Source organism: Sinocyclocheilus anshuiensis, unplaced genomic scaffold (assembly GCF_001515605.1).
Source record: "Sinocyclocheilus anshuiensis isolate Anshui unplaced genomic scaffold, SAMN03320099.WGS_v1.1 scaffold914, whole genome shotgun sequence".
Classification (NCBI taxonomy): domain Eukaryota; kingdom Metazoa; phylum Chordata; class Actinopteri; order Cypriniformes; family Cyprinidae; genus Sinocyclocheilus; species Sinocyclocheilus anshuiensis.
In genome coordinates, this window is record NW_015539870.1 from 3,291,222 (window position 1) to 3,304,294 (window position 13,073).

Genomic DNA, 13,073 nt, shown 5'->3' on the forward strand with positions numbered 1-13,073 from the left:
CCTTCCCCTTGTCCCTTGAAACAGAGTGTCAAGGGGTAGGGGTGAAAATATTCCCCTAAGAATTGGGACACAACTACTATGCCGTCATACGTCATCATATGTCGTCTAGCTCCTACAATACACACACCTATGCTGGTGTGCTGGTGTGCATTAGAGCCTTTAATTACCGTTCTATATTAATGCGCTGCTTACTGACACACACACACACATATCCGGCACTAACGCAACATATTTTCGGCACTAATATGTGCGGCACTAACAGCTCAGCATTTAACACCATAGTGCCTGCCACACTTGTTGAGAAGCTCCAGAATCTGGGACTAAACAGATCTCTGTGCAGCTGGATCCTGGACTTCCTGACGGGCAGAAGTCAGGTGGTCAGAATGGGCAACAATACTTCATCCCCGCTGACCCTCAACACTGGTGCTCCTCAGGGCTGCGTCCTCAGCCCACTCCTGTACTCCCTGTACACACATGACTGTGCAGCCACACACAGCTCCAACGTAATCGTCAAATTCGCTGACGACACAACGGTGATAGGCCTGATCACCGACAACGATGAGACGGCCTACAGAGAGGAGGTGAGCACCCTGACTAAATGGTGTCAGGAGAATCATCTCTCACTCAACATCAACAAGACCAAGGAGCTGGTGGTGGATTTCAGGAGACAGAGCAGAGAACACACACCCATCACCAAACTCACTCTAAAAAGAGAAACGCACAGACGCGCATAAACGCAACTTTCATCTCTCTCTCTCTCTGGAATTGGCAATATTTGAGAAAAGGGATTAGCGATTTCTAATTATTGGGGGGACTAGCCCCCTTCAATGTCTACGGTGGTTATCGCCCTGATCAGACATGAAAATATGTTGCGGCACTAACGCAACATATTTTCACGTGCAGTCTATAATGATATGACGTTAGTTAGCAAATATAGCGATTTGTTTGCAAACATTTCTTTGAGTAACATGACCGTAAATATGAACTCACGATTGAATGTAACAAAACAAATGATTATTTTTCGTTAAAATCTTTATTAATGCCAAAAATGCTTACATTTATGTGTCTTTTTGTTCGCTCGGGCAGCCATGTTGCCCCTGAATCCGGTTTACGCTGAGATAATTCATAACCCTTCGTTTGAAGTGTGGTCCCGAAAAATCTTCGTTTGAAGGGCTGTCTGGCCCTTCCCCTACCCCTACCCTTCCAACCAAAAGAGAATTGAGACACCCCTACCCCTTCACGTGAACGCACGAAACGGAGGGGTAGGGGAAAGGGGAAGGGCTAAGGGGTAGAATTGGGATTGGGCCTTAGTTCGCCTGCCTTGGGAAAGCTAGCGTGTCACCGACATAGTGATAACACTTGTTGCCTTCTCTAGTGCAGCTCAACCAGGTCTCGTCCCATTCGTCGATATTTGTGATATCACAAAACCCGGAAAATATGCGTTGTAGTCCAAACGAGTCGTTCGTTGTAGTTTTTGAAAAGTGATTTCTGTTAAATAAAATATCTACCTTTGTGGACTTTGAGCTTTGTAACTTCGCAGATCTTTTTTATGCTCAAACAGCAACATTACAGACTAACTAAAGTTGAAAAAGTGAAAAAGCATAATAGGACCCCTTTAAAGCAGCAGTTCCCAACCAAGCTGGTCCGAACATGCTTTAAACCAATGGTTCCCATTCCAAACCACATTCCTGGAGCCCCACCAACACTGCGCATTTTGCATGTTCCATTGTCCCATTTTTTGGCCATTGTCCCAAATTTGTCCCATTTCAGGACCTGAATCAAGTGAGTTTGATAACGGAGACATGCAAAATGTGCAGTGTTGGTGAGGCTCCAGGAACAAATGGTAACCATTGGTTTAAAGCATGTTCGGACCAACTTAAAGCTGATCTACCTTAGCCGGCCTGCAAAATCAACCATCACTATTACTTTTGCTTATGCTTAAAGTAGTTTTTGTTCAAATCCCTAACCTTTCCCTAAAGTAATAAAGGGAAGTTCACTCACAAATTAAAGTTCTGTCATCATTTACTCAACCTCATGCCATTCCAAACCTTTTACATTCTTAAGTGGCACACAAAAGAAGATATTCTGAAGAGTGTTTCAAGTGTTTTTGTCCATACAATGAACACCAGTACCCCAAAACAACATAGGACCCCAATGACTTTCATTGTATGGACAAAAACAACACTGAGACATTTTTCCAAACATCATCTTTTGACTAATTTCACACCCAACCATCTGTCATTTTTATAAACCTCACATTTTAATAGTACTGGTACTGTACCAGTCACTTCCATGGCAACAAGTGTAAATAAATGAAAAGTCATTGGGGTTAGAAAGAGTGGTAGTACTTGAGTAATACTGTGGAAAAGGTGAAGGCGTTCAGTAAAACTAAATCAAACTTGTCATCACTCGAGTCCTGGTGTTAAGACGTGTCCTGTATTTATGACCCAGCCCTGGTGAAAATCAACACTTGTCATAATCCAGCCATTTGGCCCAAAAATATCAGAGAGAGGTCTATCTCTCAAAACAATCTGAAAATTCTATATTTCTCACTAAAATGTTTATTGGAAGCGGAGACAGACTGTTTCATCAATGTCCCTTTGTTGCTTAACTTGCCATAAGCGTTGAACTATAGAGCAGCCTGCCAGTTCCGTGATAACAACTCAAAATAGAAATGTGGGCTGTCAGTGCCTCCATTGAATTAAACACAATGGCAAAACTCTGAGAGCATGGCTATTCTTTGTGCAATGCTTTTAAGAAATGAATCACCATGGTTCCCAGGCATCAACCACAAACACGCACGTACAAAGCAAATCATAAGGAACATAGAGAGCATTTGTTGTGTTACAAAAAAAAAAAAATTCACAACTTTCCTGGTTCAACGTCTGTCATTATTGAAAAAACATTAGTGTCAGCTGCAGCTTCTGAATTGGCTATAAGGTTAAGAAAACTAATTAATTACTAATTACGCAATGTGAGAGGAACAAGCCTACGCGGGATCAATTTAGCCCTCTTCTATCAGAGTCTAGAGCTCTAGGAGGGCAGACGTTGAAAAGTGCAGGTCTGTGATAACTAGATGAGTGGAAACAATCCAGGCTTCACTCTAAAGGCTGTCTGTGAGTCAGCTTAGTGAAGGTTACAGTCAGGTCTGTCTTGTATAATCTCCTCTCATAATAGAACGTGTAAGGAAAAACAAAAAACAACACAGTGCATGTAAAAATTGTTTTTCATAAGAAGATTAAATAAAATGCTAGTATGCAATAAATAATACATGTTAACTTTTTTTTAAAAACAATAATGCTTTATTATTCATTTAATATAATTATTGTAATTATATTTTTACATTTTAAAAATGTAAAATTTAGGAAAATCTGAATGGCAAAAAAGCAAGATATTATTTGTATTCTGTTGAAGTGGAGTTTAAAGAGTTTTGCTTGATAAAGCTCTCAGTTTTGACCATGACATAGATAATGTAACCAATCCAAAGTTGCATGCTCTTCGAGACAGATGGGAAAAGTTTTAGGATAGGCTATAACCCATTAATGGCATATAAAATATAATATAAAATCCAGATTATTTCTAGGAAGTTGGTGATGGCTTCTAAGTATAGTTCTCTTCACTTAATTGGTACTACACTGTGGATTTGACCATCCAGAGAAAACTCCAAACCATCCTTTTTTTTTTTACAAGTGATTTTTTCCTAACTCTTGAACAAAGAAATCTTTGAGTATTCACAGTATTCATTCAACTCTATATGTCACAAGAACTGGTAAAACCTGCGCGTCATGACCAATTCTTCCTTAACACAAATGATAACTCTGGATCACTACATAAACATGCTGGTCTTCAGCGTTGCCAGTGTTGGATCAGGAAATTTTCATGGATATTATTTACTGTTACGCCGTACTGTTCTGTTTTCATGTAATGAAACTTTGTGTACAAGACACACAAAACTTTGACATAACATTGATGAACAGCGGAAAAGGAACGAGTTAAAATTTTGGCAGAGTTCTCTTCTTTAGAAGGACTTTAGTGATACAAAAATGGGTTTGTTTAGCATGGTATGAGAAACAAACCTATACATGCAGGAGCTGCTCAGCATGGCTGTTGTCCTAACAATCTCACACACACTCAGTGTGTACATTTAGTTTATTTGGACTTTGGGTGGGTGGGAGAGAGGAACATCTTGTAGCCACCTGGGACCTCAGTGCTGCGGGATGTTTTCTTTGCATAATGACAGCTGACATGGCCGTGCCCAGTGAAATCACTGTGAGCATGCCTAACTAGCAAGCTCTAGATATAGCTGTTCAATGCATGTTTCAGGAAAACTAACCTGTTAGGCTGATGATACACGGGGCAACTTTTTGAGTAATTTTGCTGGGCAACTTTTTTTAAGCAATGTTGCTTGGGCACTTTCCCATTGAGAATGGGTAACACATTTCTATCTGGATACTTTAGATCGGTCGTGGGCCCCCATTGATGGCAACATTGCTCAAAAAGTTGCCCTGTGTATCATCAACCTTAGTGTTATTAAAGTCCACATAGCAGTCCAAAATTAAGCTTTTGCGACAAATGCCAATTACCAGCATTAAATATTTCTTACCAGCCATATTTACTGTATTTTTAATTTATTTCATAATTATTTTATTTATTTTAATTAGAGATGCACCAATATTGAAATTCTGGCAGATAGCGATAACCCTATATTCACTTTGACGTTAAGACCAATAAATGTGTGATTTTTTGCTTTTTAATATTAATTAAGTTACAATTTTGAATAAAAAGACCCTAAATTAAAAGCAATAATCTCTATAAGTAAAATTAGCCAGCACATCAATGTATCAGAGTATGAAAGACAGATCTCTTCTAAAGACATTTAACAATGTTATTAAATTATTATTGTTATTAAAAATTAACTCTGAATAAGTCCTAGACAATGGCAAAGGTAATGTGAAAGTAAGTATTCAATATACTTAGTATGTAAATATTTAATATCAGTCAATTAAAAGAATTAATTTAAATCAATCAATCAGTCAATCAATAAAATCACCAATATGGTACCAATATATTGGGCATCATAAATATTTTTACATAATATCATACAATAATATAGACTACACCTGCTGCTGCAAAAAAAAATAAAAACTGGCAGATGACGAGAAAACAGTGATTTTCATTTCATTTTAGTATGCAATATTCTCTATATTTGTTGCTAAATGGATTTCTGGAAAAGAAAACGATCACCGATATTTTCTAGATAAACTTCTGATGGTAAATTTTCCACATAAACGTTTCCATTTTACAGTTTGTAATGCTTAGTTTTGACGCGCTTTGATAGCTGCCTCACTTATTCCGCTCCAAATCACCATCTCTCTCTAGAAATGCACGATTTACGGTCACTTCTGTCACTGCAAATCACTGCCGGTGTGAACATCCCTTGACTTACGCCCAATGGGTGAAGTTCAAGCTTTTTCTAGTCGCACAGGATAAAGGAAGCCATAATGAACGTTGTGAAGTGCAGTGAAGAACAAGTTTTTAACGAGGGACAACCAGCTTTCGCATTAGAGACAAATCACATTAAGGCACAAATGGAACAGACTACTGGCTCACAGATTTCTGAGAATAGTGCTTTTGAATGTTTGTTTGGGAAAAGGCTGAGACTTCAGCACAGTAAAAGCTCTTGTTCTCATGAAAATAGCCCAACCACTGTTAGGAACCTTGGGGACATGGTGAAATGACAGACAAGATACAGTACATTGACATGCCTCCCTCGGGTTAAAACATGGGGTCAAGTAGCATGACTAAAACATGCACCGACAGAGTTTGCACGCAGAATTGCTAAACGGGAAGTTATAGTGAATATATGATGCTGCTGCTGGTTTATGTATGTTCTCTAAAGTGAAGGATGCTCAGAATCAGCACTCCAGAATGAAAAGCACCAAGTTACAAAACTGAAAGTTCACAACACACAAACACAAAAGATGTTGTAGACTAACATTTGCATGGATTCATAAAAAAAAGAAATGTCTTTACATTTAACTTTACATTTACATGTCCAGGCTCTGAAGAGACAATGAGGTCTGAGAAAGAAAACAACTTACTTGAGTCCTGCTTTCTAATACACTTTACTTAGCCATTAGCAATCCAATGCTACTGCTAAAATGCTTCTGCCATTACTTGACTATCGAGCGGCTCTCAGGAACTTTAGGCCATCTCTATCCAAACAGAGTAATGCAGAGTATTATGATAGCGTGTCATGTGTACTCTCTCCTGCCTTGTACAGTGGAGACATAATTATAGCCTTTTCCAAGAAATGCTGTTTTGACATCCAAACCAAATTCTTTAGAATCTTGAAAGATGCCCTTTCATATCTGAATGGGCATTTGTTGGTCACATTAAGCAAAAATATGCACTAAATTTAATGCTGAAAATTGTACAGTGAATAGAGTTGTGAAAAAATACTTGACAAGCTTGTTGGAGCCATGATGCATTGAGCTGTGGTGTCATTTTGGGTAAGGTTCGAGTCTGGCTTGCAACATGCCCTGATCCCATCCCTATCCTCTCTCTCCAAAATTTCCTGTGTCCTCTGGACTACATATCAGTCTAATAAAGTGGCACACTCCTCCTAAAAGCTCCATATTCTGTTTCAGCCTTTATTCAGAAAAAGACGTTGCTACTGGAATATTTCTGTACATAATCAGCATACTGCGAATATACAAAGACATGCACGTTCTTTACCTGCTCATACCATTTATTACAATGTACTTTCTGACAGTAATTTAATCATCGCATTTATTCTCAACCAAAAATCAGTCAGACAACAGAACATCTCTCCTCAACAAGCTGGTGTTTGAGTATCGTTTATATATACAGCCAAATCAAGAGCTCTGATTGAGTAACTTGTAGATCTGTGCTGGCTTGAACTTTTTGCCTGAGACTATGGATTACTAGCTTCATAAGACCTCAATATATCGTCAGAAGCCACACGTATTAATTCTGTGTTGCCTGATATGCTTTTTTTGACTCTCAAAGTGACTGTAGCTATTGACTTGCATTTTATGAATCACCAAGGACGATAGTTTCAGCTAAAAATCTTCTTTACTGTTCTAATGAAGAAAAAAAGTCACCTACATCTTGAATGGCCTGAGGGTGAGTAAATTAACAGAAGTTAGTTAACAGAAATTTTAAATTTTGGGGTGAACTATCCCTTTAAGGCCATGTGTCAGGGCTGGGCGATAAAACAATAACGATAATTAGAGATATAATTTTCCTCAATAAAACGATAAAATAAACTCTAAAATATTTTCTTTTGATTTAGAAATGTTAAATCATAAATAAAATGTTAAGGTTACCACTGGATATTTCTGAAAAAAAAAATGCAGTGATTAATATATAGTTTATTTATAGTTATTTTCAAATCTTCAATGTACTATCATTATAAAAGCACTTTATTATTGTTTGTTTAATTCTAACAAATAAGTTCTTGTTAAAAACTAACCAAAATTAAAAATAATTATATATCGGCATCGGCTATTGGCCAAAATGAGTTGAAAATTATCGGCATATCGGAAATCGGCAAAAATTCAATATTGTGCATCCCTATTTAAAACCACAATTAACAGTCTGGTTTCTATAACTTTCACTTGGGAGCAAAAATCTGCCTTTAAACTTTAAAGAAATAAAGATTTGAAATTTATTGTGATAATTATCAATATCGACAGCCATGAAAAATTTTATTGTGATATTTTTTGGCCATATTGCCCAGTGTCCACCAAAGCATTTTTAGCCAGTTAAAAAAGGCCATGTGCTCTTCTCAAAACAGCTAGCATTGAGTGTTTGAGACCGCTTCAGAGGCACAGTTTTTTTCAGTTGAGATACTTTGGTTGCTATTATACAGAATGTCTGTGGAAGTAATGTGGCAGATGCATCATGAATGAAATGTTTTTTTAACCATTACTTTCCATATCAGTATTGTGGTAGTCTGTGGATCCCATCTGGTACAGACATTAATACTACAGTGTACAAGTGCTGCGTTTTCCTCAGATTTGAACACTTTTTTTAACTCTGCGCCAAGTGCAGTGCTTAGCGTGAAATAGACACTTTGAGCCTGGTCATGCTGCTGGTGTTTTTACATATGCAGCACTCCCATTGAAAACAACTGAAAAAATAGTCTCAGGGGAAAAAAAAAAACACGGACACACGGCCTAATACCTACTTAAGGTTAGAGGTTGAAAAATCATTTGGATGAATAATTCATTGAGATATATGTTCAAAACTTCTGATCCAACCAAACAAAAGCACTGATAATGCATTATAAGATGCATTAGAGTCAATTCTTTGCTTTGCCTTATGTGATCTAATGGTGCACTGAAATGGAGGGTGGGAACTGTACGCCAACCTTAGTGATGAGTGTACGGTACTCCTCCACCAGATGGTCGTTGTTATGACATCCGGCCAGTAGCTGCCACACCTCCCCTCTCAAGGCCTCTGGAACACCATTGCGCACCAGCGCCGGGAGCTGTTTGGGTCGCACGGCCAGGTTCAGATGCCTGATGAAACATTACAATACCAACAGGGACTCATGGTTACAAATGAATTACAGCACTGCAATTTAAAGGGATAGTTCACTAAAAATGAAAATTACCCATTATTTACTCACCCTCAAGCCATTCTAGGTGTGTATGACTTTCTTCTTTCCGACGAATACAATCGGAGTTATATTAAAAAATGTCCTGGCTCTTCCAAGCTTTATCATGGCAGTGAATGGCTGTTGAGATCTTCAAGTCCAAAAAAGTGGGTAAATCCATCATAAACAGTGCTCCACACAGCTCTGAGGGGTGGTTGAGATTTTGAAGCCCAAAAAAGTTCATCCATCCATCATAAAAAGTGCCACACATGCCTCCGGGGGGCTAATAAAGGCCTTCTGAAGTAAAGCGATGCGTTTGTGTGGTTCTTGCGAGACTAGCATATTCTCACTATAGCTTACTCTACACCTACGCCATCTGCTGGAACGCCACTCTCTCGTGAGCACGCGTACGACAGTTAGCAGAAGCTAGAGATTGCGGTTTATAACATTTTAAATATGGATATTTTTCTTACACAAACGCATTGATTCGCTTCAGAAGGCCTTTATTAACCCCCGGAGCCGTGTAGAGTACTTTTTATGATGGATGTTCGAACTTTTTTGGAATTCAAAAGCTCAACACCCATTCACTGCCATTATAAAACTTGGAAGGACAGGACATTTTTTTTATATAACTCCGATTGTATTTGTCTGAAAGAAGTAAGTCATATACACTTAGGATGGCTTGAGGGTGCGAAAATCATGAGGTAATTTTCATTTCTGGGTGAATTATCCCTTTAAGACCATGTTGAGTCTGCACTGCGAAACAATGAGGACATTTTTTCATTTGTTGTGAATCTGTAACTTCATTTTAACACAAAATAAATGTGATTTGTATGCTTTCCACCTTTTGTCACAGGTGCGCCACAATCACCGTTCTGCGAAATTTCACAAGTGAAATCCAGTCATTTCAATTGGAATACATGTGATTTGACATTTCTGAGGGCGAAAGATTTCCCTGAGCTGATTTTGCTATGAGTTAAAGTTAGTCGCTTTGACCAACGGAAGGCTGCTTGGTTTAAATTGACTTTAAATTGAGCTGTGCTTCATAGAAGGCTACAATATTGACAATGGACCTTTTTGCCTGTGTGTGCCCGTACCTTTACACTTTTTTCATAAATATGGCCAAAAGCAATGCAGAGCCGTGACTGTCAATATACAAACAACAAGAAGTTGAATTACAAAACTGAATTACAAGAATTGCAAAACTGAATGCTCACATAGAATTAGTGAGTAGCATTACAGCAACTCTGCTGAAGACAAAATAAGATATTTTGAAATGTTTTTGTCCATTCAATACAGATACTGGGGTCCACTATAGTTTTGTGATTCTGTATAGTTGTGTGTGTCTATATACTGTAGTTTTTATTAATATATTAATTTTATTTTGGTTTTAGTTTTAGTTATTTTAGTACATCAAGTTAAAGTAAACACAAATTTGAAATGGAGAAATGTTGCCTTGGCAACTAGCTGAAATAAAACATTTTTATTACATTTTATATTTATTTTTATTTTATATTATTTTATTTTATTTAACATTTATTTTATTAAGTAACAATTATTATTATTTTTTTTTTTTTTTTATAGTAATGGTTTGAATTTAGTTTCAGTTTTAGTTTACTACAATAATAATCATATGGGCAAGCTTGACAGGACAAGACCTCCTCGAGACAATATACACTTTATGCATTAGTGATACTCAGCCTGCCACACAGACAAAAGTGACTTTTGTGTATGTGATTTATTCCATAGGACCCTTTACTAAAGGAGAGGCTTATATAAGACACTCTTAACCTGCTAGAGGCATAATCTCTGAATGCGGTCTGCACGTTTACCAGCATTTATTTGTATTTGTTTATGGAACGTCTTAAATGTCACTTGTGCCCATTTTCCTTCCTGATTAAAAAGAAAGTGCATAATTCCACTGTGTTGTAATATTCACAAACCGTTTCCCTCAGGGATTTTTACCACTGATATATCCTGCCAATCACTCAAATCTGACAAACTCAATTGAGATTATTACTGCAAACGGTTTCCTCCAACTTTGCTCAGTGCACCACGTCTCTTTTTATGACATGACATTATACTGTCAAAAGCATGAGACATGTGTTTTGCAAATACAAAGTCTGCAGAGTCAGTTTTTGCCGTAGGAAATAGCAAATGTGTTTATTAATGCAATATGCACTGGCCCCTTAAACCCAATGTTCTTGAACCAGGAAGTACTAACATCAAACCACAAGGGCTCCAGCCGCTGTAGAGTCACTTATTTTACCTATTCATCAAAAATACAGAGATTTTATTCACAAATGCCATGTGTGTGAAATTTGTGTGCATTTAAATAACTTGAACTTTTGAAAAGTGAAAGTGAAAATGTGAAAGTGAAAGTGAAGTGACATGTGGCCAAGTATGGTGACCCATACTCGGAATTAGTGCTCTGCATTTATCCCATCCAACATTCACACACACAGCAGTGAACACACACACACCGTGAACACACACCCGGAGCAGTGGGCAGCCATTTTTTTGCTGCGGCGCCCGGGGAGCAGTTGGGGGTTCGGTGCCTTGCTCAAGGGCACCTCAGTCGTGGTATTGAAGGTGGGAGAGAGCGCTGTACATTCACTGCCCCCACCTACAATCCCTGCCGGACCTGAGACTCGAACCCACCTACAATCCCTGCCGGACCTGAGACTCGAACCCGCAACCTTTGGGTTACGAGTCCGACTCCATTAGGCCACGACTTCCCCCTTGGACAAGGATCCTCAGGATCCTTGATGATCCCCTTGTGAGGGACCCCGCTCCAAATAAATAAAGCCATCTGTAGATTTTCATGCATAGGGTTGGTAAGATATGTTTAAAAGAAGTCATTTACACTAATCAAAAATACAGGATAATTGTGAAATATTACAATTTAAAATAACTGTTTTCTATGTGAATATACTGTAAGACGTAATTTTTTCCTGTGATCAAAGCTGAATTTTTAGCATCATTACTCCAGTCTTCAGTGTCACATGATCCTTCAGAAATCAGTCTAATATGCTGATTTGCTGTTCAAGAAACATTTCTGATTATTATCAATGTTGAAAACAGTTGTCCTGCTTCATAATTTTGTGGATAACATCCTACATTTTTTTCAGGATTCATTCATGAATAGAAAAGATCAGCATTTATTTGAAATAGAAATATTATGCAACATTAAAAATGTCTTAACTGTCACTTTTGATCAATTAAATGCATTTTTGCTGGAAAAAAAAGTCTTACTGACCCCAAACTTTTGAATGTAGTTATTTATACAATTAAATTTTTTTAATAATCACTGTCAATTAAAGTCGAAGTAAACATTATAATTTTATTTGGAAAAATGTACTTTTATTTATATAATATTAATCTATTCAGAGGACAACATATATTTTTCTATACACTAACATAAACTTTAAGAAAAATGTTTTCAATTTAAAAATTATAATTTATATATTAATACATATTAAATTATTAAATTTATATAAATATTACCAAATAATGAACAAAATATTAAAAAAAATTGTTTCAAGGCAGATTCATTCAGTAATATTTTAAATATATAATTTAAGCATTTTTTGTAATATATAAAGTAAAATATATTGTAAGCATGTTAACTTTGACAGCCCAAAAATACACTGTAAAATCATATTCTCTTCTCAAACGTCCCATAAACTCTCTAGTACCCCTCTTTTGACCCGATTTGTAAGTCTCTAGGTTACATTATCAGCTTCACACGTGTGATTCCTCTGCCTGTAGTTTTCATATTTATTGCCCATTTTGCGAAGAAAAGAAGGAATCATAGCGGTTTGCTGTAAGAACACCAGAGGGGATGTTCACACGTGTCGATTACTCAGCATGAACTCAATTATGAAGGACGCTTACAGAGCCAAAAGCAACTACTAAAATATTAACAAAAACGAGTTAAAAAGTTCAAACGGTTTGAAAAATGCTTTGTCTTTAAATCAAGGGTCTTCAATACACAGCACATTAAGTCACTTAATTTAACAACAGACCAACGGAAAATCTCAGCTTCCGAACAAGGAAAGCCAAGGGTTTAAAGAGGAGGAAAACTAGAGACTAGATGCAGATGTGAGCACAACACACACAAAGACACAGCTGTGTTCTTCAGGGTGCAGAGACAGTCGCCAGCCTGTAATTAAATTCCTGGGATTTTTAATTGAATTCATCTCGAGGTTTTGATTAACAACAATAAGAGTAATGGGAGCGGGAAATAATCTTAATAAGACCCTTATCTCAATTTGACCATTTTCCCATCCCCACCCCCAGTCTCTCCAGCCCTCTCTTCTAGTGCTCCACATTAAAATATCTCTCTCATTTCCCTAACATGAATGAGTTCTTGAATTAGAAATGGGGTGTGTGTGTGTGTGTGTGTGTGTGTGTGTGTGTGTGTGTGTGTGTGTGTGTGTGTGTG

The 13,073-nt window shown here is 37.4% G+C and overlaps 1 protein-coding gene across 1 annotated transcript in view; it reads right to left on the minus strand.

Moving 5' to 3' along the window:
- The window catches only part of LOC107685165 (rab GTPase-activating protein 1-like), a 125,322-nt gene that overhangs the window by 67,618 nt on the left and 44,631 nt on the right, over positions 1-13,073 (minus strand). The window contains exon 14 of the mRNA XM_016481681.1: positions 8,399-8,549. Within this exon, the coding sequence (XP_016337167.1) occupies positions 8,399-8,549 (151 nt within the window). The remainder of the gene's footprint in view (positions 1-8,398; positions 8,550-13,073) is intronic.